Source organism: Alternaria viburni (genome assembly GCF_023758015.1).
Source record: "Alternaria viburni strain BMP 2772 chromosome Unknown scaffold_16, whole genome shotgun sequence".
NCBI lineage: Eukaryota > Fungi > Ascomycota > Dothideomycetes > Pleosporales > Pleosporaceae > Alternaria > Alternaria viburni.
This window is the reverse complement of record NW_026055785.1, coordinates 84,416-110,509: the sequence shown is the minus strand read 5'-3', so window position 1 is coordinate 110,509 and position 26,094 is coordinate 84,416. Positions and strand designations below refer to the sequence as shown.

Sequence of the window (26,094 nt, the reverse complement as noted above, 5' to 3'; positions counted from 1 at the left end):
AATGCCAGGCCAAATCCATGCTTCTTGTGGGGAGAACGCCAACGACGTCGTTATCCTTGGCTGCGGCATCATCGGCTTGTGTACCGCGTACTATCTCACAGAAAGCGGAAATACAGATCCAAAGAGTATTCATCTGGTTGATTCGAGTCCGAAGTTATTCCATTGCGCGTCTGGCCTTGCTGCGGGCTTCTTGAGTGCCGACTGTACGTTTGGCAGCGTGCGATGCGTGCAACATCAGCACAGCGCGTCGTTCAACACCTGATCACTTTGTCTAACTACGAAGTAGGGTTCGCACCATCCGTAGCTTCCCTCGGCGCGTTATCCTTCAAACTTCACGCCGACCTCGCGAACGCGCATTCAGGACGTACAACATGGGGATACTCGCAGTCCACCGGAATCTCCCTTTCACAAGACAGCGAATCGGCCATTGGCGGTAGCGGTGAAGACTGGCTTGAGAATGGAACGAGTCGAGCACAATTAGCGAACCACAACAAGCCCTGGGAAGAACAGGCTGCCGGACCAGAATGGCTTCGGCGCACACAGGAAGGCATCATGGAGGTTATAAGTAGGGATGGGACGACCGCACAAATCGATCCGTTAAGGTTCTGCCAGTGGCTTCTGAAAGAAGTTCAGAGAAGGGGGGTCACGATACATCAGCCAGCGACAGCGACAGCCATCATCAAAGACTCAGAAGACGTGTTGCGCGGTGTGAGGATATCAGAGGGTGATGACGCCCAGTCGGAGACAGAGTGTAAGGTCCAATCCATACTAGCCAACTACATATTTGCTAACTACCTACAACAGTACCATGTAGCCGTCTCGTAATAACCTCAGGCGCGTGGTCTCCACGCGTATTCAGCACCCTCTTCCCATCCTCGAACGCGCGCATCCCCGTCTCCTCGTTAGCTGGCCACTCGCTGCTCGTTCGAAACCCACACCACAAACCCGAAGAGCTCGACAAGGAAGTCTGCCACGCAGTCTTCGCGACAGATACACTTGGCTTCTCGCCAGAGTGGTTTGCGAGACTGGGTGGAGAGCTGTATCTGGCAGGACTCAATAGCACAAATATACCGCTGCCGGATGTTGCAACAGACGTTCAAGCTAGTGCGAAGGCTATCGAGCAGCTGAAACAGTGTGCGAAAGCTATGATGGTCAATGTCCCGGGCAAGGACATGGAGATTTTGAGGGAGGGCTTGGTAAGTTAATACTGGGAGTAGAATGTTGAACTAGTTTGCTAATCGCAGGACAGTGTTTCCGTCCAGTCACATCTAGCGGCCGACCTATCGTATCGCGGATACCGGACGAAAAGCTGGGGGGTACCAGGACAAAGGAGGAAGGCAATGGAGGTGTCTTTATAGCGGCGGGCCATGGTGCCTGGGGTATATCGCATGCGCCTGGTACTGGACTTGTTCTGTCAGAGCTGATAGAAGGGCGGGAAGCAAGCGCGAATATCGAGGCGTTGCAATTACCAACGTAGAGTGCTCTTACTCAAACAAAATGTGTATTGGGTACTCATCAACTGGCTACATCGAAACAAACGTGCTGGCCCTGTGACGAGTATGGAATCAGGCTTCTTGTCTCTGACATCATCCAGTGCACGATATCCTTGGAGTTAGCGCAGGACTGCGCCGCACGCCCGCACGATGACTCCGCAGTTGGTCTTGTCGAATCGTCACACAAGCTAGTATAGCAATTCCAAGCAAAAATAATGTCTACAAATCCTGCCGACGAGGTGGCCGCGAAGAAACGAGCTGAATGGGAGAAGAACCCTATACATATTGAGCAACTGGACGCAAGCGTGATGGCTGGTACGTTTCTAGTCAAACAACTACTTCGACTACCCTGGAGCTAAAGACCATGCGCAGCAATACCAAAGGATGTGAAGATACTATCGATTACACAGTCCGGCGAAAGCGCCTGGTGCGAGAGTTTCCGCATCGATGCAAACCTACTAGATGGCTCGGAAAGGCAGTACTTCGTCAAGGTAGGTTGTGTGTCTTGTCACACGAAAGATCCCATCTAATAGGACCGCAGATCAAAACAGGCGAACTAGGAAAGCGAATGATGCAAGGTACCTACGAATCCGAACTACTTTATCACTCTTACTGCCCCGAACATGTTCCAACACCAATTGCCTGGGGAGCCTATAAAGACCACCCGGACACATGGTTCTACATCTGCGACTTCCACGACATGGCGATGGAGAAACTGGATCCAAGTGCCTTTGTCGACATCATTACTGGGGTGCACAAAGCAAGTATGGGAAAATCATCGCTCGGCAAATACGGATTCCACATTCCAACTCACCTTGCTCACGTACCGAACGACAACACATGGGAAGATTCGTGGGAAGTCTGGTATAGTAGAGCCATGCAGACCATGTATGATTTAGAGAAGAGCAGATACGGGATAGACAAAGAATTAGAAGTCATCTTCGAAGCTCTCTGTTCTAAGGTCATACCCAGGTTGCTCCGCCCTCTGGAATCCGGCGGTCGCTCGATTGAACCATGCCTCTTGCATTCGGATCTCTGGCCTGGAAACTGTATGCTGGAGAAAGAGACTGGTAAGATCATTATCTTTGACTCATGTGCTTTCTGGGGTCATAACGAGTGTGACTTGGGTAGCTGGCGTGCTCCGCGGTACAATATGGGCGAGGAGTTCTTTACGTGCTATAAGGATGTCATGAAGCCTTCGCAGCCAGAGGAAGATTGGGACGACCGTAACAGACTTTACGCCATGTTAGTACAGTCCCATGGAGGGAGGTGTTTTTGCTCACTAGTAATAGTCGCTATGATCTCTTGGTCTCTGCGCTTTATCCCAACAGGCCCGAGTTTCACGATAGGTATGTGTAAAGATACTTACGTTCGAATGTCCGGCTGACTGGCTTCAGGGCCAAAGCTGAGACGAGAGGGCTCGTTAAGAAGTTCCCTGGCGGCTTCGAAGACTGGGAAGCCCGACAAGTGTTTTCACCACGCGACCTGTAGAGGTCAAATGCGATCTCGTCAATGGTTGGCTTAGGTCCGTTCGTTTGCACTTTTCACAGTGACTGCTTACCCCGCGTTTGATGTGCTCGAAGTAACCGTGCCGCAAGACTAGACTGCAGAGACGTCAAAGCGTGCCTTGTGAGTCAGGTGCCACCCTTCTCTGTCGTACCCTGTTTGAGGCATTCAGCTCTGAACAACACGGCTGTCCGATCATAATGGTCAAGAATGAAAGTAACGAAGCCGCGGAAGAAGAAGGGGCTGCGAATAGGCTCGCAGACCAAGAAAAAGAGGGCGCGAATGTCGAAGACACTCCATACACCACGTTCACTCCCACTCAAAAGCGACTATTACTAGGTGCCTGCTCTACAGCAGCGGTATTCTCAACAATCTCGTCGTTCATATACTTCCCCGCAATTACAGCGATCGCAAACTCATTGCGGGTTTCCATCGAACAGGTCAACTGGTCTATCACCTCGTACTTGATAGTATCGGGAATCGCACCCTCGGTCTTCGGCAGTCTGGCTGACGACATCGGTAGACGACCCGTACTTCTTTTGACCCTCTGCATTTACGTCGGGGCAAACATAGGACTGGCTCTTACGCAGCACTATGCGACTCTCATAGTGATGAGATGTCTGCAAAGTGCTGGTGCTTCAAGTACCATCGCGATCGCATTCGGTATCATCACAGACATCTCGATACCTGCAGAAAGAGGATCTTACGTAGGTGTGTTGATGGGTGCTACCAACGCTGCACCATGCTTGGGGCCTGTCATTGGTGGAGTGGTTTCAGAAAAGTTGTCGTGGAATTGGATCTTCTGGCTCTTGGTCATCGTTGCCGGAACTTTGCTGGCGACACTTGCCCTCTTCCTTCCGGAAACTGAAAGATGCCTTGTAGGAAACGGGAGTCTTCAACCAGCGTGCCTCATGAACAGATCCATATATTCGCTTGTATCTCGGCGTAAGACCAGGTCTCCGGCAGCTGCATCTTCTCGAAGTCGTGGCTCCGCCTTTCTAGGACCTTTCAAATCACTGTCAGCTCTCAGGAACCAAGCCAACTTCATCGTTATCTTAGCCGGCGGTATCACTTACACTATGTATACGTGTCTCGCGGCTTCCCTCTCAGCGGCAGTCATCGCAGAGTATGAGATGAATTACCTTACGGCGGGATTGACCTACCTTCCGAACGGCATTGGCGGTATCCTCTCGTCGTATGCGTCCGGCAAACTCCTCGATCACGACTACAAAGTCACTGCGCGCAGACTAGGCCTCCCAGTAACGTCTCGATCGGGCAACGAATTCCCCTTCGCAAAGGCTAGACTGCGATCGACATTTCCGGTTGTAATCGTCAGTGCGGTGGCTACCATGGGGTACGGTTGGGTATTGCACACGAGGTCGCACATCGCTATACTGCTAGTGGTCCAGTTCTTCTCCGGAGCGGCTCAGGTATGTATTTTCGCGACATGCGGGACGCTGCTCACAGATCTTAATCCCGGGAGAAGTTCGACTGTACAAGCGAGTTACAGCCTGGTGAGATGCGCTCTCAGTGGTGCCGGCGTGGCGGCTTTGGAGACGATGGTGCGCCGGATAGGATACGGGTGGACTTTTACCGTCTTTGGGGGCTTGGGACTTTTGTGTGTACCCATACTTTTCTATCTGAAACAGAAGCGTGCTCTATGAAGCAGAGACTTGATTGTTGGCTGATTATAGGTGGCTGGAGGGTCGCGTCGCGATCATGAACATGACGCGTTTAGGCTGAGCTTAGCGCCCTTGCCCCCTACCTAATCAATTGATGACGCCCCGCGGGAGGCCTCCTGCACCAACCCAACACGTCTTCGAAACGATCCTGGCATGAATCCCAATAGGCAGCAACATCGTTTATGGCAGCATTTTGCCGCACGACCCGATCAGCAACATCGCAGGCAACCATAATGCTGAGTCGTTCTTTGTATTCAAAGCGTCGCTCTATCGAATAACCCGACAAATACTCTACTCCACGATAGCGATTTTGCCAATCATGGCCAGTCCCGCGGCCAATACGAAGGCTGAACCCGACATGTTCCAGCACTCTATTCTGCCGAAAGAGAAGGGCTCCTTTCGATTGATACAAATCAGACCTGGTTTTTCCGTCGACGGCCTCCCCGACTGCTACCTACAGAATGCGCTAGTTCAAGAATCGAACTATATCTGTCTTTCCTACACCTGGGGCCAACCAGGGGACGAGTATCCCATCAAGCTCGATGGAAAACTATTTCATGTGCGTCAAAATCTCTACGACTTCCTCCAAGCGGCACGCCAGCGTCTCACATTTTGCACATTATGGATAGATGCGCTGTGTATCAACCAAACCGATGTCGAAGAACGAAACCACCAAGTTCAACAGATGGGTAACATCTTTGAGGGCGCAAGATTGGTCGTGTCGTGGCTAGGCAATAGTCTCGAGACGCAAGAATTCGTTCAGACAGTGGGACTGGAATTGGATCGCCAGGTCTGGAAAACGTTGGAAGACTTTTACCATAGCAAGCACTACGATCAAACTCATAGGAGCCGCTATCAAGGATTGAAGCCGAACGCCAGTATTCGCTCCGCCAAAGCTCACAGTCTTGTGGAAGCCGATACATACGACGGCCACTCCCTTGACTCTCCATTTATCAACAAAAATTACGGTTACATCGCAAACAATGCTTACTGGAAAAGAGCATGGGTTACACAAGAAATAGTCCTGGCAAGGGAGCTGGTAGTGATGGCTGGGGAGCATGTCATCGATTTCTTGTCACTCGCGCACGCGTGTAAGAGCACAAGAAACTGGATACCTAAGAACCCATTAGAGGAATATGCGTTCTTGTTACAAACGCAAAGGGGCAAAGACACAAGGGATAGACGCAGCTGCCCGTCTCTGTTCAACGTGGACAGGGATGGCACACATGGACTGCTTGCCCTCCTGAAGTTCTTCTCAGGAAAATGTTGTGCGCTTCGGCGGGATCGCATCTACTCCCTGTTGGCGCTTTGTAAGGGTGGCGAGAAGATAAGGGTCGACTACGATGAACCAGACATTAAGCTCATCATGCAAGTTCTGGACGCTTGCAAATACGAAGTGTGCTTCTGTTCTGCAGCTACAGTGGCTCGCATTGTCAATGGGCCTGGCTTCTCCCATCTGGAAATGGAAGCTTACGCTGTCCCTGTAACGCATGGCTTCAAGCTTCAGGCATACAGCTCGGACCTCGAGATCTGTCCATCATGCTCTCAGCCGGTACCTCAATCACAACATGGTGTGTACTTTTGCTTGCACTGCGATTCTGATGCTTGCCATGAACAGCAGGGGCATCTGTTCTGGGACAACGCTCGTCGTGATGACGTAGCAGATAGCTTCCGGCGTCGCGCTGGTCTCCTACGGTTAGCCAGAAAAGATCTCGGCGAGCCGCGCGTGCTGTGTAGGCTAGGGAAAGGAATAGAGATTGACCGCGAAGAGGCCGAAGGCGAGTTCTACACCTTGCGATTTTCTCTTGGTACACTCGTTGATGTCATGAATGTCAAATTTGAAGACGAGAAGCAGTCTTATTCATCGCACACATGTCGTGGCTGACGAAGACAACCGCTCTTAGACATGCGATCATGCCTAGGTAGAGATGCTGGGTATATACGTGCTGTATCCTAGTATTCAGCACGCATGGATCTTGGCAGAGCCTGGGTGTATCGTGAAAACGATATCATTATGACTAAAGCTACCTCCACCGACCAAATGACTACATCAGCGGAGTACGTGAAGAATGGTAAACGCTCTCAGACGCCCCCAGACATGTAACAATGTACCTGATGCAGGAACGTCTTTGTGGGACCAGTGTCTTTCACGCGTGTCCCGACTGCCCTTTTTGCGCACATTGCCATCCTATGCATCTACCTCTGTGACCACGTCCGACGGCGGCTCGCCTCGCCCCAGTCTGTATGGCTCGGTGTCCTTCCGCATTCATTCAAGGAAAGATCCTTTCCTCATATACATCCTGGCCATACTGAAGATAGGCTTTGACTACCACGTTGCGTCCTTGAGTAGTGAACCCATGTTTGATCTGTCGACAGAAATCCAATACAGCGGTGAGATTGCTTGACTTATCGTCTTCGACCAGGCCGTCATTGCTGAGTTTCATCTGCTTGCGGGTGTCGTAAGTGCCGGCTGCGCCGCTGATCTTTGTAATGGTGAGCTTTTGTAGCTCTTCCAAGCCCAGGATAGCTTGGAGTTGGAAGTCATGCAAGAACATGTCGAATGAAATTGGGCGGATGGAGAACGTTGTATTGCCACTCCCAGGTGTACACAACAATGGCGAGTAAAGTGTGACGTTAAGCTCGCGAAGTCGTGAGAAGCGCTTGATCGTGGAGGAGTTGACCTTATTGCACCTTTGCGCGAGCTCGCGGGCGTCCTCTTCACTTCGGCCGGGCTCGCCTTCGAGGAATACAATCCCTCGATGCCCGTTCACATTCCTTGTTTTCGCCTTTCGAACATGGAGATGCAGGGACCTTGCCTCCAGTGAAACCATGATCCTACTGAGAGCTGTACAGTCGTCGAACTTGAACTGCGCTGCCTCTAACAAACAAGAGAGCAGTTCGCTTCGCAGGCTCTTACTGGTAAGACAAAGAGACGGCAGAAACGGTGAGTGCTTCCTCTTAAGTCGGATAGACTGCTCATAGTCCTCAGAGAATCGCAAGTTCGGCCAATTCTGACAGGCTATCGAATGCTTTTCGTCCAGGAAGTACTGCTTGTAGACCATGCATCGAATCTCCTAATAGAAATCGTCAGCTAACGTTATAGTCAGAATCGGTACAGTGATCACACATACGGCAGGTAGAGTCATGAAGAGGTGGAATGCGGGTTGGTGAAGTAGTTCCTCAACGTATGAGTTGAACGCGATCAGGAGCTCTTCGAAACCATCTTGCGCATTGTCGACGTCCAGAAGATTGGTCGCGTCATTCATAGCCGGCGCCATGGTGTCGTTGGAGGCGAGGCGTGTCGAGCGGGTGAAACACGCGTGGTTAGAGTGGAGTGTGTTTAATACAGACTTTGGAAGGCAAGAGCGACCAGAATTGGGAAGTGACGGAGGATGCTGTTCGGCGCGCTCTCTCACGTTTTTGCGGCTGACAGCGGTAGCATTGTACTCTGCAGAATACTTCCAACTCTGGTGAACGGGGTAGTCGCGTGAAAAGTCTGGGTACCTACATATGTAGGTACCTAGGTAGAGGCGGCGCGCTAAGGCTATCACACTAGAACCCATCCGGCGTGGTCACCCAAAGTTGCACAGTCCTGCTGTAATGGCACTGCCAGCCGAACTATAGACTGAGTCGAGGATCTTGTGTGGCATCTCGAATAGCTTCATCAAGAGATGCGTCGGATAGAAGGAGACAGGCTACAAATGGTCGCATAGGTCTGATCTGCCCCCCACTACAAGTTAGGTAGAAGAGCAACTGTGGATGTTGAAGAACAAAACTATCAACTGGTACTTTGTATATTCTCGTTGATCAGCTAACACTACTAACATGATGGGCACCTCGACATTACATCTCTACTCGTCATCGTCGTCGTCATCGACAACAGGTACAGGGTCAGCTTTGCCTGTGGTCTTGACCTTCCGGTCCTTCTCCGCACCGGCTGGCTTCTTGCCTTTCGGGTTGGCGTCTTCATCCTCCTCCTCGTCTTCCTCGGGCACCGCGGCGTCGTCGTCATCGTCGTCGCTCACGTCGTCTTCCTCCTCCTCTTCATCATCCTCATCATCTTTGGGCTTGGTGCGCTTGGTCTTCTTCTTTGGTGCTGCAATCGAGTGTGAGAAGTTTATGTTGATGATATTGGGTGAGAGTATTGGCTTACGAGGCTCTTCGGCGTCGGAATCGTCTGAATTGAAGTTTGATCCGTCAGACTCGTCATATCTACGTGAAATGTGTTAGCACCGTGACGAAAGTCCTATAGTCGAGAGTAAAGCGCAGCCCAGAAGTCCTCGACACTCAAAGGACAGACGCGACCGCCGAGCGAATCCAAGTTGAGAGCGTTGTGAGCATTGTTGCGAAGCGCCGTCGCGTCAACCGTTTCTCCACCTCAAAAGCCCGGGCGCAACATCGATTCCGCGCCTGTCAAACTTTCGTAGAACTTGGTAACAAGTCCAAAGGTCCTAATTCACTCTGAAGAGGGAAGGCGATTGCGATGCCTTCAAGAGGGGATGCATGCGACGCGAAGTGCAAGGGCCATGACGTCAAGGAAGCGCCGACTTACTCTTCTTCCTCTTCGCTCTCATCACTTGGGAGAGCGACAAGCTCCTCCTCCTGGTTCTTCCTCTTTCTTGTGGACATTGTGTCGTTCTGGGGAAATTTGACGAAGGTTGGTAGGTCAAGGTAGTGTTTTGGGGTAGGGCGAGAGCTGAGAGCTATGGAGAAGCTTGCGAGCGGGGACCCAGGGACGGGCGCCCGGATGAAATAGACACCACCTACACAGGCCCTACCAAGGAGGCTGGGAAGCCAGGGCTCTTGCGGCTTTTGCTCAATGGCTTAGTTCGGGCTGTTCGGGTGTGTCCAGGTCAGCCAATCATTGGCCATGTGGTCATCACCCGCATGGGAGCACCGGGACGGGGGCACACAAGCGTTGCGCTGATGTTACTTTGCTGCAGGTACCGCTCGATGTCTGTTGACATGAGAGATCCATCGGGAGTGTCGCAAAGACATACGTCTCAACGGCAGTTGTGGGATAGATAATGGTGAACATTGTGCATCCAACCAGCCTCTACGGCATAGGAGAGGACACAACAACAGCTACGCAGTGTGCTCTTTTACGTCAAATCATTTGTAACTACAGAAATGCGTCAAACGCAGCTCGAACTTGATCCATACATGTGGAATTGCATATGAGATCCCTTTGGCGGCTAGCGATCCGATACAGCGTGCAAGGCAGCAGGCTCCCATAGTCACAGTGTTGGCCATGTGTTCGCAGCTCAAGGTGCAGAGCTCTCTTCCCAAAACAGTCAAGCTCACCCCACTTAGCGCCAGTCATCGCTAGTGCCCCTCCCGCGGTACCGCGTCTCATTCGTGCTGCCTTGCCGACTTTACTTTCTTACTCTCGATCGTTCCTCAACCGACCCGACACAACGCTCGTTCGCACCCGCGCCCTACGTTCCCACACGCCCAATATGTCGGCAGCTCAGGTCGCAAGGGGACCGCGGATCAAAGGTCTGAGCGATCCCTACCACTATCAGTCCAAAGCAACGCAACGAAGCAAGGCGCCCGTGGTGGCTGCCACCAAAACCGCGAAACGTACATACACCTGCTGCGAGAAACCCGAGATAGATACTTCCGACAATGAAGTCTTGTGCTACAACTGCGGTGCTGTCCACGGCGAAAACAACATCGTCTCCGAGGTTACTTTTGGCGAAACTTCGGGCGGAGCAGCCATTGTCGAGGGTGGCTTCATCCACGCCAACCAGCGTCACGCGAATTCCATGGGCGGCACTATGCGGGGTCTGGAGGGTATGGGTAGCAGGGACCAGGCTGCGATGAATGGCAAGAACTCTATCGTAGCTCTAGGCGCATCTCTCAACCAGCGCGAGGCCGTCGTAGAACAGGCTTACAGCTGGTACAAGCTCGCCATGAACCACCGATTCATCCAGGGTCGCCGCATGAGGACCGTTGCCGCTGTCGCGATCTACATGGCAGCACGGAGACAACCCGAGAACACGCTCATGCTCATCGACCTGGCCGAAAAGATTCAGACCAACGTCTGGCAGCTCGGAGACACGTACAAACAGTTTCTGGAGATGTTGAAGGAGGACGATCCCGCACAGCTCGTGGGCACAAAAGCCGTCCAGGAGATCGAGCCGTTGATGCTGAAATACTGTCGGAAGCTCGAGTTTGGAGAGGATTCTCACAGGGTCGCCGACGACGCCTGTAGGGTCCTGAAGCGCATGAACCGGGACTGGATGGTGCAAGGTCGTCAGCCGGCTGGGTTGTGTGGCGCCTGTATCATCATAGCCGCCCGCATGAACAACTTCCGCCGGACCATCCGAGAGGTCGTCTACGTTGTCAAGGTCGCCGACTCCACTATCACCTCCCGTCTATACGAATACAAGAGGACACAGAGCGCGGCTCTCACGGTCAACCAGTTCCGAGAGTTCGGACCCCGTCTCAAGGTTAAGGCTCAGCCTCCTGCCATTTGGCGGCGCGCAGAAAAGGAAGAGCGAAGGGAAAAGAGGAAGCAACGAGCAATTGAGGGCGGCGACCCGGAGAATACAGAGAACCAGTCGGGAGATAGCGAGGCAGAAGCAGGCTCAGACGCGGCACCAAAACGCACGAGCAAGAGGCGCAAGTCAAACGACGGTTCATCTCAGCCAGTCGCGACTGAGACGGAAGCTTCTGGTACACAGGATAGCGATCCATCCTCTGAGTTAGCGGCTCTTGACGGCAACACGGAGGCGGTCCTGGAGTCTGTTGTCAGTGCAGTTGAGGAAGTCGAGGCCGGTGAGACCATCGACCCAGACTTTGTCATGCCTAAGAAGCGTGGCCGACCACCAAAGAAGCCGCGAGTGCCTGTTGTCATCGCCGAAGAGGATCTCGAAATTGAGCACGAGCTTGAAGACGAAGTCACAAATACCATCAAGGACTGGGAGGGTATCTTCAAGGAAATCGCCAACAGTGAAGATCACGAGCTACTCAGGCGTTCGGGCTGGACAGCAGCAGAGATGGCCCGCGTCGCCGCCGACACCCGCGATGCCGTCCCCGTAAACACAGATCCTGAGATTGGTGAAGACGAGTTCAACGACGACCCCGACGTTGCCACCTGCATCCTCAATCCCGAGGAAGTCCGCCGCAAGGAAGCCATCTGGATCACGGAGAATGAACAATGGCTGCGCGACCAACAGACGAAGATGTTGCAGGCCGAACTCGAGGCTGCAGAGGACAAACCCAAGAAACCCAAGCAGAAGCGCAAACACCACCAGATGGGCGATGGCAATGTTCTTGAGGGTCAGCCTGCAGCTAGTGCGGCGGACGCTGCCCACAAGATGCTCAAGAAGCGCGCCAAAGCTTTCAGTAACCACATCAACTACGACCGACTCAAGGAGTTGTTCCCCGGCGGTCACCCTTCTGCGAGCCCATCTGCCAGCGGTCAGGGTGCTAGTTCAGCTTCAACCCCTCAAGCTGTTGTGCAGCAGCCTGCAGATGTCGACGCGGAAGGCGAGGAAGAAGAAGAGGAGGAAGAGATGGAAGAGGTAGAAGAAGAAGAGGAAGATTTGGAGCACAACTACTTGGAAGACGATGATGAAGGCTTTGCTAACGAAAGCTACGACTACTAGAAGTCTTGTCCGTGGTTCTTTTTGGGAGCATCAAGAGGTTGGCGATTGGTTTTGCATTTTCATGGTGAAAAGTTTATTGGATATCACGACCTTGGTCGGCTATCTTTCACAAAGTATTGGGGCTTGCTTTTACAGCCGCGTTGGCTGGCGATTAGATGCGGAGTATCTTGGGGCTGAGACTTTGCATATATACCCCCGCTTGCGAGCGCAGCATAGCATCATGGCAACGGCGTTAAGCATTCATCAATGAACATTCAGATTAACATTCTTCGTTTTTGCACGTTCCAGTCTTGGCGCATGCATCACATTCCAAAGTCAGAGGCGACAGATATTGTTTGTAGGGGAGGAATTCCCAATGATAGATTGGTCCCTGCTTCGTAACTCGTTCACACATGCTCATGCTACCCTAAATTTTTGGTATGCGAATCCCTTGCCATAAAACGCCGAAAAAGTCTATCATGGAAGACACAGGCGCCTCATTCCCCGAACGGTGGTTGACGCCGTCCCAAACCTCACTCTACACGCAAGAGACAAACTAGCACATCTTGTACTGTGACTCGCCTGATGCTTGCCTGTGCATGTCGTTCGCCTCGAGCTTGTATGAGATGCTGATGTCCAAATCGCGGTGGTTCTTCTCATTTGGCTTGTTCTCTAGTATGCCGCTGATGGTCTCGCCCTCCTCGACCGTCAGTACATCCTTCAGGTAGAAGACTGTCTGCTTCCAGTGGGTGTACTTGGTGTGAGGTCCGGTGGAGAAGCGGATGGGCTTGTGGCAGGCGGCGAACTCGATGTCGAACCATGCGATGACGGCGTGGATGAAGTCGCTGCGGCGCGCCTTGAGCTCGTACGGTAACCGGAAAGCGAGGTCGGCGACGGTGCAGGTGTAAAGGTCAAGGGTGATGACGGGGGAGGGGTCGGTGACGACGGCCTTGATGTCGACAGTGTCGACGAGGGGCTCGGTAATGGCGGTGGCCTTGAGAGGAGAGTAGTCGAAGCCCCAGACGTTATCCCAGACTGTTCTGTTAGCATTGTTGCAGCAAATCAGAGCTTTGCTGTACTTACATCCAATCTTCTCCTCCTTGTACTCGCCATCCTCGATACCAGCCATGAAGATGGTAGCCTTGTCGGGGAAGATCAAGCCGTCCTTGACCAGGTACTTGTCGCGGGCGTAGAGAACGGTGTCCAACATGGACTCGTAGAGCAGGAAGTAGCCCATCCACTCGGATATTATTATGTCGACCTTGTCGAAGGGAAGTACAACCTCCTCCATCTTGCCCTGTAGCAGGGTAATCTTGTCCGACATGCCGTTAACCTCGACGATTTCCTTTGCCTTGTCGATGATGGTTGACATGTCAACACCAATGACGTGCTTTGCGCCGGCCTTTACGGCGAACCTATAACCAGCATATCAGCGCGTGCTCGTGTGTGGTATGTAGAGGGGCGAGGAGCGCATACATGCTCAGGATGGATGTGCCGCATCCAACATCGAGGACGACCTTGTCCTTGAACAGGTGAGGGTTCTGGTAGATAGCGTCGCGGTAGCTCTTGGTTCGGACTTCATCTTTCTAAAGCGCGTTGTTAGTCGTCGTAGTAAAGGTCAAGGGCAGGGAGGGGCAATCGTACCAGCATCTCCTCGTGGATACCTGTATTCGCGCATTAGTATCGTTCACCTCATCAGAGTGTACTTGTACGGACCATGGTGGTTGTAGCTGCACGCAACAATGTTAGCGAAACTCTACGTGTATCTGGACCCTCAATGATGCCTACCTGTTGAAGTAATGCGCCTCAGAGTGCGCCATGCCCGTGAGGGGGTCCTTCTTTCCGGCTTCTTGCTGGTTCGCCATATTGAGAGTAGAGTGTGAGGAGAAGGGGAGGTGTGAGCGGTTGAAAGTAGAGGAAGAGAGACTGGCGTTGCTCCGGTCCAAGTAGGATAGGGAAATTTTGGTTTTGGTAGTACCAAGCACAGACTCGCTCGGTCCAGGGTCTCACCAGGGCAATCTCGGTGGGAAGCGGGGCATCTGAGACTTTGGACGCTAGGCCCAAAGAGGCGTGACACGAAGATGTTCACTTTTTTTGCTGTCGATCCCAAGGTTCATGCAACCAATTTTCTTTACCATTATGCTACTTGCGATAAATAACGGCCAAGGCTTCAAGACAAATACAGCATCAAGAACAGCATAGTGTCAATTTGCAACATCCAACCAGAGAAAGTAGTGAGAGGGGTATATCGTGCCAAAAGCAGAATCCGCCCTCGTCGTTACGGCGTGAGAGTTTTGTTTGCGTTATGTCGTGAAGTCGTCAATAGATTTTGGTCGTGATGTCGTCATACATTAGGAGAGTGTCGTACATTTTGGTCGAACGGGATTGCTCTATTGAGCTCGTCAGGAAGCCTAGCGGACTCTCATGCGGTAAAAGTTTTCTTTGAACTGTTTCGCGTCTAACTTATGTATCAGCATCGGACACGTATAGGTGATGGGAATTCAAATACCTTCTGGTGAAGTAAAGCTCAACCGGTACTTGCCCGTAGGGCCTTTGGGTAGCCTGTAGCTATCACTGAAGACATACGGATGCAGCTTCTCGAACTGGATTGTTTCTGGACCGACGCGCTTCATCCAGTCACCGCGTCCGACATATGGCGTGACGAACGCCGTCCAGATAGGTATGTCCTTCATAGGCCCGCGACGAGCAGTGGCTTCGAACCGTACACAGCCCGAGTCCGTATCGTATTTGACGCGGAAGACGTGGAGATACTTGCCGTCAACGGTCTCGCTGAGTAGCGTCAGCATGAAACAAGAGATTAGTGACAATCACTTACCCTGCGAACATAATCCTTTCTCCTGGCAGGAAAACATCTTCGAGCCCCTCTGCAATGGGAGTGTGGTCCTGGCGCTTCATAGCTATGGCGGTACAATAGAAAAGTACCATACCTGAAAGAACATTAGAGGGTGTTTGCAGGAGCGACTCAAATGTACCTACGTTCGTATAGAGGGAAGCGCAGTCTAGCCCACAGGTCAAGTTGACCATCTTGGCGATTGATGCGACAGAGCTGCAAGCACGATCCTGCGCGCCGTACTGCTAATGCGGTGATTGGAACCTGGTACCTCACACGGTTGCCATTGTGATCCGTAGTAAGGAAGAGTATTCGTGCACGGTTGTCGTCGGCCCTCCAGTAAATTCTTATCCAGACCTCAGTTGCTTCGAATGGCAGTTCTAGAATCCTTTCAAAGCCATCGGTGTCTAACAGCTCAATCACTCTTGGTTCATCTCTCCCGAAGCACTCAGTAGGCTCCGAGGGGCTTTGAGATGGTGTAGAGCCGTGTCGTCCATCGAATATCTTCATTGCCCAATGAGCGACTGGCTCTGAATCCGTCGACTGGTTCGAATAGGCCTGTGATGATGCGGACGAATACGTGGGCGACTGAGGGATTTCTGGCACTGGGGGAGGAATATACGGTATGTCCCCTATGCCTCCCCACGTTGGTGCAATATGAGATCGATGAGGTAGCGGTAGCGGGGCTGGCTGGTACCCGTACTGGGCTGCCGGATACGTGGGGTGTTGGTGTATCTTCGGTCTAGACACCTTGGGGGAAGGCGGCTTTGGTGTTCTAGCACCACCCTTCCCATTGCCATGTACCGAGAGCTTACTGAAGTAAGATTCAATCGGCGTTGGCTTCTGCTTCTTGAGCAATCTGGCCAGTGTGACCTTGAATTTAGCCAATTCGGCCTCATTTTCGTTTCTGGACCCAGTCAGCCATGCTGTTGAACACGTTGCTAACATTATTTACCCCTTCAGAGCATCGTGCATGCACTGTAGATATGTCCTAACAATCTCGAATCTTTTGGGTAAGGACATGCCTTCCGCCGTGAAATCCGTAAGCGCATCTTCCCAGATGAGTGCGTACGGTGGTGTGCCGGGGAAAGCACCGGGCGCAGCGTGCCTGCTCTTCTTGGACCTGGTGAATATTTCTTGAACATCGTCAAGCGTGTGTCCTAAGCTCGGGAGGCAAACCTCCAGGTCCGTTCGTATGAAGCCTGCATATCTGCCATAGCGGGACGACTCCAGCGCCTCGTTCAGCTCGAGTAGAGCGTGCGATATGGCAAACAACTCTGCGATATGGCTCCTGACGTCTTTGCGATATTGGGGGATCTCACTCTCGAAGGAGAGTAGGCCCGTTGCGGTCTCCTCAGCTTCCTTGGCGTAGTCGAGTAGTCGCCAGTCCATGACAGGTGCGTACCGGGGATAGATAGCCGAAGACAAAGGTTTAGTAGCAACGCATGCTTTAGACGCCTGGGAATCGGCGGGGAAAGGGAAGAGAAATCGCTCAAGCGATGGCGCTACGAGATGAGCGTCTGGGGTAGACGTCTGGTGGCATGCGCGCTTGAAGAGGGTCGGCTCTTGACGTGTTTATGCAGCAGCACGCCGGTGAGAAACGCCAATGACCTATGCCGACAGAATCCCTTACCAAGCCTGCATGTAACCCGCGGTCTTCGCTTCCTCTTTCACACAATTTTTCTGTGCAATCAGTTTGGCCCCCAATCTTCTAGAGTTAGATTCTGTTAGTGTCGGCCAGCCTGCGGCATGCAATTGCGCTGCACCGCTGGGCAAGATGCTGTTCTGGACAGGCGGAGACGCCACCCCGATAGCTGCACGTCTGCGCTGTCAGTGGAAGATCATTCCTATCGTACTGGCTCGCAGCACAAAAAGTATCGAAATGTCCAGAGCTTTCGGCCTAATGACATCGTTGGTCTGCATGTCGGCGCCGCGGCATGGTGTTCTGCCTAACTCTCTCCACTATAGCATGGACTAGTCCTGCAATGTAAGCAATGATTGTTCAACGGTTGAGGAGACCTTCGAAGCCGCCACTCCGGATTGTGCGATGATATGCCTCTTGACAACTGTCAACCATGAGAGTATCGATGCGAAAGCCGCCACACTCGAGCTAAGCATCAATAACCGACTTAGATCATAAACAACAATCTGCTCACTCTCTCATGGTTTTGTGTGGAATGGTAGGAAGTGTCTTTCGAAAATGATGGGATAGACATGCAGATATATATGTATTGGACGAGACCAAGGCTGCGCCTCACTCTGTCCAAGCCACCACCGCAATGGGGCTGCAAGTCTCACCCATGAGCCCCTTTCGAGGCAACCATATAACTGAAGTTGAATGATTTGTTTTGGTTGGTTACTAATGTGGGGCCATGACTTCTGCGGCATTGACGGCAAACCCTCGATCTTGGCAACGAGAGCCTACGCGCCCATACGCGTAGCAGCCGATGGTCCAGCATGTGTCCATCACTTTCCAAGAGCCTTCAGCCTCTCATCCACCAGCTTCGAAACCATCTTCTCCAGTATCGCGAATTCTCCATTCGATGACCCCTCAAAGTATCCAGCTACGCTCTTCTCGACGTATTTGCCGACTTGGTCGACCTCGACATTGACGTCCTCGCCCGGCTTCTTGCTTGCCGTGACGACTTTCTCTTGCGTGTAGGCAATCAACATGACCTCCCACCAACCCTCAGGACCATCCTGCACCTTTGTAACCGTCAAGCTAGCCCCATCGATTGTGACGTAACCCTTCTCGACTATGTATCGCAGGACCGATGTATCGCGAGGCTTGAAGCGGAAGGTAAGCGCGTTGCCGTCCGGTGTTACCGACTCGATGGTGGCGATGGTGTCGACATGTCCTTGCACGAAGTGACCGCCCATGCGTGTGTTGGCAGAGACCGCGCGCTCTAGGTTGACATTGGAGCCCTCCTTCAGCGACCCCAAGTTTGTCCGTCGGAGGGTTTCGGGAGCGCATCCGATCTTGAACGATGACTTGGTGAATTCCGTGACGGTGAGACAGGTGCCTGGTTGGATTAGACCACGAGATGAAGTATAGTGGTGCCAACGTACCATTGACGCTGATACTGTCGCCCAGATGGGCGTCACCCAGTATGTCCTCACATCCGGAGATGGTCAATGATGTGCCGCCGCCTCCCGAGGCCGTCTGGTCGAGCTTCTCAAGGGCGGCAACAGCTAGCCATCGTCAGCCGAGCCGCGCAGGAAAGACAATGCATGGTAGCTTACTGCCAATGGTTTCAACAAGACCAGTAAACATGGTGGGGTGGGTAATTGGAGAGAGAAACTTGGTGGGGTTCTGCAGCTAACGATGAGCCTCGGATCACCGAACTGGAGCTAGCCCATCGTCGGGAATAGGTATGCCGTGGAAGCATTCCGTTACCCGGCACATGTCGTGATTCTACATACACCACATCGAAATGGCAAGCATGCTGCTAAGAAGCTCGAGACGCGCTTTCCAGGCGACGGTGACATGTCCACGGTCCAATTGGGCACGACCCAGCCATGTTCGACGGCTAGCAACTGAGGCATCGAATGCAGATGCGTCCAACCTGCCTCTAGCCGGCATTAAAGTGCTTGATATGACAAGAGTACTTGCTGGAGTGAGTCATGATTCATGAACTCGCGAGAAACTCGACTGACTTCTAGTAGCCATATTGCACGCAAATCTTGGGCGATCTTGGGTATGCGATGGATAGCCCTGTACGGCCCAACCGAGGTTGGCGATGAGAGGACTTGGAGATTGACGTTGGTTTAGAGCAGACGTAATCAAGATTGAGCATCCGACAAGAGGAGGTAAGTAGAGGGGTATTTGAAGCTGCTCTCCAACCCAGCTAATTCGCCTAGACGACACACGAGCATGGGGACCACCTTACGCGAAGTACACCGACAACCAAGAAGGACCAGGAGAGAGTGCTTACTACTTGGGTGTTAGTGGAACACCCCTATCACGGCTCTTTCGTGGCTCACGGGTAATAGGTCAACCGTAACAAGCGATCGATAGGCCTGTCTTTCCAGCACCCAGCTGGTGTAGACATCTTGCATCGCCTAGTCAAAGAATGTGATGTTCTTGTCGAGAACTATCTTCCAGGATCTCTAGCAAAGTACGCCATGGACTATGACACCGTGTCAAAGATCAACCCCGGTATCATCTACGCCAGTATCACAGGTTACGGCCAGACAGGCCCCTACAGAAACAGAGCAGGTTACGACGTCATGGTTGAAGCGTACATCCCCCCACTCATCTTTCTAACACCATGTCAATGCTAATACAAACCAGCGAATTTGGCCTAATGCACATCACCGGAACCCGCGATGGCCCACCCGTCAAGGTCGGTGTAGCAGTAACCGATCTGACAACCGGTCTCTACACCTCCAACTCCATCATGGCAGCTCTCTTCCGGCGCCTCAGAAACCCAAACTCCAAGGGCCAACACATCGACGTCGCGTTATCAGACTGCCAAGTTGCCACCCTGGCCAATATTGCCAGCTCCACTCTTATTAGCGGAAAACGCGACACTGGACGCTGGGGAACTTCGCATCCATCGATTGTACCGTACAAGGCGTTCAAGACGGCGGATGGAGATATCTTACTGGGAGGTGGAAACGATAGGTTGTATGGAGTTTTGTGCAACAGGTTGGAAAGGCCCGAATGGATTCTCGATGAGAGGTTCAAAACGAACGCGTTGAGGGTGCAGCATAGGGACGAGCTAGAGGATTTGATTGAGACGGAGACGAAGAAGAAGACTACCCAGGAACTGCTCGACGTGCTTGAGGGAAGTGGCATGCGTAAGTACCAACGGTATGCCTTGGAGTTCTTAGCTAACAATTCCAGCGTACGCTGCTATCAACGATGTTCAGGATACATTGAACCACGAACACGGTGTGTAGATTACCTCTGTCGGAACAAGTATTTGTTTTTGATACTAATCTGGAGTAGTCCTCGCAAGAGACATGGTCAAAGAGATAGAGCACCCAGCATGTGGACCGATCAAACTAGTCAATACGCCCGTGAAATGGTCAGACTCGACTCCAGGCATACGACTACCTCCGCCCACACTAGGCCAGCATACGGACGAGATACTCGGTGATACATTGGGGATGAGTAAAGAGGAAGTGGCGAATTTACGCAGCGGAGGAGTCGTTGCATAGCCTATTCCCATTCCTCCAACTCAGGTCTCGGGTCCAACACGCCATAGTCAATATCTAGAGATGTCACCTCTTGAGGAACGTATCTCAAGCCAAATCTGTTCTTGAGCTCAGTCTCAAACACCCTGCTAAAGGCATTGAATCCCCCCGAATAATTCATCTTCAGTAGAACGAATCTCTTGATGTGATCGTTACGCGTCTCCCCAGGAACCTCTAGCACCACTGAGCAAGCGTTGTCTTCCGTCCAACTTTCGATGATGAGCTGGGGCTCAGACCAAATCGAAATTTGAAGGGGTCGGCGATAGGCGGTAGCTGGGTCAGTGAGCCCTGGCTGTATCGGATTGAATTGAGATGCAACATGATACTCAGGTATTGGTTCGTTACCGCACTCTCGATCATCCATTATCTGGTGTATCTTCCACAGCTGCATGAGGGCAACCTGGTGACGTTCTTCTCCTGGAAAAGTCCTTACTAAGCGGTCGCCTGGGTGGCCACTAGCTGGATCCTGGAAGCCATCAGGGAGCACTAGGAATTCGCGGGGTTCGGGCTGGGCGTATAGCCACTCAAAAAAGCCATCAAGGAGCGGATGTGTTGTTCTTTCCTCCAAGGGCAGTTGCAACTTCTGAAACACAGGGTATTTCGCCATTTCTTCCATCAATAAAGCTAGCCGGTGTTCCGTTATAGCAGTGACGTCCGGTATCGGGGTGTTGTCCATTATAGCTGAAATGCTGGCAAGAGGCTCAACAAAAACACGTGGTGCGTACACAGTTGTGAAGACAAACAGGCGGAAGTGCGACCGGATCATGGCTTCTGTCTGGGGCTTTGGCCATTCGTAGGGCGAGTCAATTTGTTCAAGATAATAGCCCCCAAGGTAATGCTGTTGGATGTTCAATGAACAGTGCTGGCCGGTAGACATATAGGCCAACACCAACAGGTACAGGTCCATGACAGCCTCGACCTCTTGCAACCAAGTTGCGGCTGGAATAGAGGGACAGCCTGGCGGCACTTCAGTCTCATTCAGAACGGCCTCGAAGAAGTCTTTTGAAGGGTAGAAAGAATAGTCGCCTCGTGCGTGGTCGTAATGGCAGCATGACTCCCAGGGTATGCGCTTCAGGCGGATAGCAAGTAGTGCGTCGTCAACTTCTATCGGAATGGATTTGCGGCGCAGCAGGTACAAAGCATGAGGTTTGCACTTGGTGTCGACGACTTGCTTGAAACGGCGCGAGATGCGTCTGTACTTGAGCAGTTCTGGCAGGGTGGTACTGCACTCAGCGATACAGAGAAGTATTTCGGCTGGGAGGCTGTCCATATTGGAGGAAATAAATTTACACTATTTTAGGTTGGTGAGCTAGTATGTTGTAAAGTAGGGTAGTTCGAGACTAAAGAGCGAGCTTCTTTGTACTCCGCATCCCCGCGCGATCGCATGGCGTTACGTCACAGCGTGTCATGGGCGACGCGACGGTTGTCCAGGGCAACGGCGTTCTGGCCATGTTGACCGACACGGGCGCGTGCACGAGCGGCTCCACATGCATCTGGTACACCAACGTCGACTGACATTTTGCCTGCATCGCCAAACCAGAAACAAAACATAGTCAAAATGGAGCCGCCAACACGACCCTCAAGTTCGCTGTTCGATGTCTTTCTGCGCCTGCGCCCTTCCAACTCTGGAAGTGCGCGCTTCCTCAGCGTCGAAGAGAGCGAGAACCATCATCCAACTCATATTACGATACAACCGCCAACCCAAGATAAACGCAAGCGCGCTGTTGAACGGTTCGCTTTCACGCAAGTCTTTGAGGAAGATGCGCGACAAATGGATCTATTCAAGGGCACTGGTGTGGCTCCCATGATTGAAGGTGTCATGGGCGCACCAGGCCACCACGGCCGAGATGGACTTCTTGCAACGCTGGGTTGCACTGGCTCTGGAAAGGTATGCATCTCTTGAACGAAGCCTGCAAGTCTGCATCTCACATGTTAATGCGCTCACAGAGTCACACGATCCTTGGCACCAAATCCCAGCGCGGCCTCGTTCAGATGACATTGGACGCCATCTTCCAAGCATGCGACGAGCAGCTCGTACAATCCCTCTATGGCGCCCCGGCGTACTCATCGCTCGCAAATGCAGATGTGTCAGAAGCACAAATGTACACCGCGACCGCATACATTGAAAATATGTATGGCGACAACAACCAATCGGGACGCTATTCACGAGCGCAAACCCCCGTGGCAGTAAGTCCAACCCCATTTGATACTGGATAATGCAGAACTTGAGGAACGCGTGCTAACAAAACGATAGGATTGTAGTATATTCTCCACAGGAAGCACATACAAGTCAAACAAAATGCCACGTCCGTCTACACTCCCACAATCACCCTCGGTGGCCGATATCCAGATTCCCACAGACCCGAGCGCAGAATACGCAATCGTCATGTCAATGTACGAAGTCTACAACGACCGCATCTTCGACCTGTTGAGCGGAAACGCCTTGAAGAACAAACAGCCAAACGTGAAGCGCAGGGCGCTCCTCTTCAAGAGCACCGAGAAGAGTCCAGACCGAAAGGTCGTCGCTGGCCTCACCAAGATCATATGCGGAAGCTTCGAGGAAGCTATGATGGTGCTGGAAACAGGTCTCATGGAGCGCAAGGTCACTGGCACTGGAAGCAATGCTGTGAGCTCGCGGAGTCATGGCTTTTTTCACATTGAGATCAAGAAGAGAGACGCAGAACGCCAAGATCCATGGTCCAGCAGTAACCTTACCATCGTCGACCTGGCAGGTTCAGAGCGTGCCCGAAATGCTAAGACCGCAGGTGAGACGCTTGCGGAAGCTGGCAAGATCAATGAGTCCCTCATGTATCTGGGTCAGTGTATGCAGATGCAGTCTGACAACCAAGGCGGCTCAAAGGTGCGTGTATCTACCTGTCTCATCATTACTTCAACTAACATACTCTCAGAACATTGTGCCCTTCCGCCAATGCAAACTCACGGAGCTCCTCTTCTCGAATTCGTTCCCTGCCTCCGCCCGTCAAGCACAATCCCACCGTCAGCCTCAAAAGTCCATCATGGTCGTGACGGCAGATCCCAAAGGCGACTACAACGCCACATCGCAGATTCTCCGCTACTCCGCTCTCGCTCGCGAGGTTACCGTGCCACGAATGCCATCCACCTCTGACACAATTGGTGTACCTCTCAAGCGCCCTGGTACAGCCTCCTCGGGGCGCGCAACCCCTTCAGGCCGCACAACGCCCTCGGTTGTAATGGAAGAGCTTGAATATGCCAACGCCGAAATCGCACGCCTTACCTCGGAAATCGAAATCTTCGCTCTGCGCCTCACCGAGGAGACAGCTCGCAGGAAAGCAGCTGAATCTTCCTGGGCCGCAGCCGAAGACCACATGGTAGACCTCGAGCAAGAGATCCGCGATGAATGCTACCTCGAGATGGAAGCTGCTGTCGAGCAAGAACGCCGAAGATGGCAGACGGCACTGGACAACGAACAAGACAACCAGCAAGCACACATCGACTCCAAGATCGACGTCGTCATCCGAGCAACTAAGGCGCAGATGAAGCAAGAGATCAAGGTGTACGAAGACCCAGACCCAGAACTCCGCGATAGGGTCGACGAACTGGAGCGAGAAAACGAGATGCTGCGGGCCAGATTAGAGGCCAGTGAGCGCGAGACGATGCAGCGATCCGCGAGTCCAATAAAGAAGATGAGGATTCTGAAGAGCAAGAAGTGGCAAGATCCTGAAAGCACGTTGGGGGGATACGGCATCGACGATGAATGAGTGACGACGTTAATGGCTTCGTAACGAGGTTATGCACGGGTTGGCGTTTGGATTACTATGGCCGTTTTAGGCCCGGTTCTTGCTTAGCTATACTTCTAGAGATACCACGCTTTCTATTTAATTTTCCTGGATAATACAAGGACCTTTCCTTCACCTGAACTATTCAATTGCAGGGTGACTGACCATAACGCTAACTTGTATTACTGTATGCATGCTCCTCGAGCTTCACTTTCGCTGCGTCAAGAGGTCCCTTAGTGAAGGTTGCTCTGTGCCCTTGGTGAAAGCGACCAAGCGCTCCACATCCTCGCTATCCATATCCGACAGCTCATCGTCACCGGTTTCCTTAGCAGATGCTTCTCCAGCAGCATCCTAAACTACTTTCTGTCCATCTCCCATGCCATCCAGTGTGCCATCAGCGCCCAGCCCTGTCCCGTCCCCCTGGTAACTATGGCTGAACACCTCAAAGTTGTCGTCGACAAGCCAATTAAGATCTTCGCTCTCTGGCCGTAGTGTTCGTGCGAGACCGTTGCCAGCTTTCGGGTAGTGTGCGGGTGGGTCGGTGTCGTAGCCGTCGTCTTCTTCGTACTGGTTGCCTGCGAGATCTATTGTTGTGCGCGGCTGGTGGCTGCTCTCGCCGAGAAGTTGTGCTTCTGCAGCGTCCATCTCGGAGTGTGAATGTGATGAGAACTGCGGTGTGTGACTTGTTGTAGTGTGGCCGTTTGGAGTCGAGGATATTTGGCCGAGATTGAAGGATGGTGGGGGTTGATAATTGGTGTAGTGTTGGGTGGATAAGGGCTGTTGTTGCGGCGTTTCTGACTTGATGGCTGAGGTCTCGGGTATAAGGCTCTTTACGTTCGGAGGGAATATGGGTAGTTCTGGATGTCGGATCGTAGCAGTCAGGAGGAGGCCAACTAGCTGGTTCTGTGGGAGGGTATTGAAGTATGCGCGTTTCTGCTGGAGTTAGTATACCAAGTCCTGGCAAAGATGCCCTTGTGGAGCGATCGCGTGGACCTACCTCATCTATAGTCAGATCCTCCGCAGCGACCAGATCCTGTGCGCCGTCTACGACAGACTGCTTGGCCCGTATGCATGGTCCACACAGCCACTCCTTCTCCAGCACTGTGACGACCTCGTTGTCAATGGGCGGGTTGTGGCAGTATTGGTGATACGCGGTACTACACGCATCACAAAATACTATCCGATTGTTCGACGGGTCGGTCTCTCGGTGACAGGTCTTGCACTTCGCAGCAAGTAGCGTCTTGGTGGACTTCCTCCGCTTCACCCCCTTGGCTGGCTCTGGAATGACAGGTACAAATGTAACGGGCTTGTTGACGCTTCGGCCGGACTTGGTTTGGGTGGGTAGTGGGGTGTACGAGTCTGAGACGTCCGAATCGTCGTTGTCGTTCTACATCATGTCAGCACACAGTCGCAGAGCACTCCACGGCGACTGACGTTGCTCTCCTCGTCGCTCTCAGATCGCTTCCGCTTGCCGCCCCTGCCTCCACGTCCTCCGCGACCGCGACCGCGTCCCCTTCCTCGCCCTCTACCAGATCCGCGACCAGAAGAAGGGCCCGACGGCGATGCGCCGACTTCCGTCTTCAGTCCACTTGGGGTACTAACTCGTCCCCCTCTTCCTCTGCGTCCCGTACTCACCGCTGGCGGGGGCGTCGGCAGTTTGTCGCTAGTCACGTAACTCTGCAAGATCTCTGCCCGCTTCGCCTCAAAGGCAGCACTGCCGGCGGCATGGCCGTTCTTCCCTTGGATGCGTTCGAGAATCGCTGCCGTAGATGCCGAGTACTGGCCGAAGCTGGGGCTTCCCGCAGCGCCGCTGGTCGTAGGAAAGGTAGACATTTGCGCCGACCATGCAGTGGGTGTTGTCGACTGCGGTTCTGCATGTGGATGCGGAGGTGCGGACATAGTGGCTGCGCCGCCGATCGCAGTTGGCGCGCCATTGCCAGCGCTAGATTCGTCGTTCGGTGGGTTGGGCGGGTTCATCCTGCTCTAGCTAGTCCCGCGACTGTAGCT

General features: G+C 52.7%; 13 protein-coding genes across 13 annotated transcripts; 6 read left to right on the top strand and 7 right to left on the bottom strand.

Moving 5' to 3' along the window:
* Position 1: 1 nt before the first annotated feature.
* Positions 2 to 1,477, top strand: J4E79_007360 (uncharacterized protein; the record flags this gene model as incomplete). Its single annotated transcript, XM_049356227.1, has 4 exons — positions 2 to 203; positions 287 to 751; positions 805 to 1,196; positions 1,250 to 1,477. The coding sequence occupies 4 exons, from the start codon at positions 2 to 4 to the stop codon at positions 1,475 to 1,477; spliced, it is 1,287 nt and encodes a 428-aa protein (XP_049209114.1).
* A 231-nt stretch (positions 1,478 to 1,708) lies between these two features.
* On the top strand, positions 1,709 to 2,984 carry J4E79_007359 (uncharacterized protein; the record flags this gene model as incomplete). The annotated part of the gene is made up of 5 exons (XM_049356226.1): positions 1,709 to 1,808; positions 1,866 to 1,984; positions 2,035 to 2,738; positions 2,786 to 2,842; positions 2,891 to 2,984. 5 exons carry the CDS (start codon positions 1,709 to 1,711, stop codon positions 2,982 to 2,984), a joined length of 1,074 nt encoding a protein of 357 aa, XP_049209113.1.
* A 2,016-nt stretch (positions 2,985 to 5,000) lies between these two features.
* Positions 5,001 to 6,566, top strand: J4E79_007358 (uncharacterized protein; the record flags this gene model as incomplete). Its single annotated transcript, XM_049356225.1, has 1 exon — positions 5,001 to 6,566. One exon carries the CDS (start codon positions 5,001 to 5,003, stop codon positions 6,564 to 6,566), a length of 1,566 nt encoding a protein of 521 aa, XP_049209112.1.
* Positions 6,567 to 6,951: 385 nt separating this feature from the next.
* On the bottom strand, positions 6,952 to 7,959 carry J4E79_007357 (uncharacterized protein; the record flags this gene model as incomplete). The annotated part of the gene is made up of 2 exons (XM_049356224.1): positions 6,952 to 7,755; positions 7,813 to 7,959. 2 exons carry the CDS (start codon positions 7,957 to 7,959, stop codon positions 6,952 to 6,954), a joined length of 951 nt encoding a protein of 316 aa, XP_049209111.1.
* Positions 7,960 to 8,532: 573 nt separating this feature from the next.
* J4E79_007356 (uncharacterized protein) lies at positions 8,533 to 9,310 on the bottom strand (the record flags this gene model as incomplete). Its single annotated transcript, XM_049356223.1, has 3 exons — positions 8,533 to 8,777; positions 8,835 to 8,893; positions 9,234 to 9,310. 3 exons carry the CDS (start codon positions 9,308 to 9,310, stop codon positions 8,533 to 8,535), a joined length of 381 nt encoding a protein of 126 aa, XP_049209110.1.
* Positions 9,311 to 10,140: 830 nt separating this feature from the next.
* Positions 10,141 to 12,297, top strand: J4E79_007355 (uncharacterized protein; the record flags this gene model as incomplete). The annotated part of the gene is made up of 1 exon (XM_049356222.1): positions 10,141 to 12,297. The coding sequence occupies one exon, from the start codon at positions 10,141 to 10,143 to the stop codon at positions 12,295 to 12,297; it is 2,157 nt and encodes a 718-aa protein (XP_049209109.1).
* Positions 12,298 to 12,832: 535 nt separating this feature from the next.
* RMT1 (type I protein arginine N-methyltransferase Rmt1) lies at positions 12,833 to 14,141 on the bottom strand (the record flags this gene model as incomplete). Its single annotated transcript, XM_049356221.1, has 6 exons — positions 12,833 to 13,311; positions 13,360 to 13,691; positions 13,753 to 13,862; positions 13,921 to 13,940; positions 13,993 to 14,006; positions 14,065 to 14,141. The coding sequence occupies 6 exons, from the start codon at positions 14,139 to 14,141 to the stop codon at positions 12,833 to 12,835; spliced, it is 1,032 nt and encodes a 343-aa protein (XP_049209108.1).
* A 546-nt stretch (positions 14,142 to 14,687) lies between these two features.
* On the bottom strand, positions 14,688 to 16,519 carry J4E79_007353 (uncharacterized protein; the record flags this gene model as incomplete). The annotated part of the gene is made up of 6 exons (XM_049356220.1): positions 14,688 to 14,734; positions 14,786 to 15,066; positions 15,113 to 15,224; positions 15,274 to 15,732; positions 15,943 to 16,034; positions 16,083 to 16,519. 6 exons carry the CDS (start codon positions 16,517 to 16,519, stop codon positions 14,688 to 14,690), a joined length of 1,428 nt encoding a protein of 475 aa, XP_049209107.1.
* A 1,074-nt stretch (positions 16,520 to 17,593) lies between these two features.
* On the bottom strand, positions 17,594 to 18,401 carry J4E79_007352 (uncharacterized protein; the record flags this gene model as incomplete). The annotated part of the gene is made up of 3 exons (XM_049356219.1): positions 17,594 to 18,150; positions 18,197 to 18,319; positions 18,371 to 18,401. 3 exons carry the CDS (start codon positions 18,399 to 18,401, stop codon positions 17,594 to 17,596), a joined length of 711 nt encoding a protein of 236 aa, XP_049209106.1.
* A 169-nt stretch (positions 18,402 to 18,570) lies between these two features.
* On the top strand, positions 18,571 to 20,293 carry J4E79_007351 (uncharacterized protein; the record flags this gene model as incomplete). Its single annotated transcript, XM_049356218.1, has 8 exons — positions 18,571 to 18,744; positions 18,794 to 18,825; positions 18,900 to 18,937; positions 18,989 to 19,071; positions 19,121 to 19,368; positions 19,422 to 19,930; positions 19,977 to 20,024; positions 20,082 to 20,293. The coding sequence occupies 8 exons, from the start codon at positions 18,571 to 18,573 to the stop codon at positions 20,291 to 20,293; spliced, it is 1,344 nt and encodes a 447-aa protein (XP_049209105.1).
* Position 20,294: 1 nt separating this feature from the next.
* On the bottom strand, positions 20,295 to 21,599 carry J4E79_007350 (uncharacterized protein; the record flags this gene model as incomplete). The annotated part of the gene is made up of 1 exon (XM_049356217.1): positions 20,295 to 21,599. One exon carries the CDS (start codon positions 21,597 to 21,599, stop codon positions 20,295 to 20,297), a length of 1,305 nt encoding a protein of 434 aa, XP_049209104.1.
* Positions 21,600 to 21,887: 288 nt separating this feature from the next.
* J4E79_007349 (uncharacterized protein) lies at positions 21,888 to 24,069 on the top strand (the record flags this gene model as incomplete). Its single annotated transcript, XM_049356216.1, has 4 exons — positions 21,888 to 22,217; positions 22,277 to 22,516; positions 22,584 to 23,189; positions 23,239 to 24,069. The coding sequence occupies 4 exons, from the start codon at positions 21,888 to 21,890 to the stop codon at positions 24,067 to 24,069; spliced, it is 2,007 nt and encodes a 668-aa protein (XP_049209103.1).
* Positions 24,070 to 24,438: 369 nt separating this feature from the next.
* J4E79_007348 (uncharacterized protein) lies at positions 24,439 to 25,986 on the bottom strand (the record flags this gene model as incomplete). Its single annotated transcript, XM_049356215.1, has 3 exons — positions 24,439 to 25,020; positions 25,085 to 25,474; positions 25,522 to 25,986. The coding sequence occupies 3 exons, from the start codon at positions 25,984 to 25,986 to the stop codon at positions 24,439 to 24,441; spliced, it is 1,437 nt and encodes a 478-aa protein (XP_049209102.1).
* Positions 25,987 to 26,094: the final 108 nt, after the last annotated feature.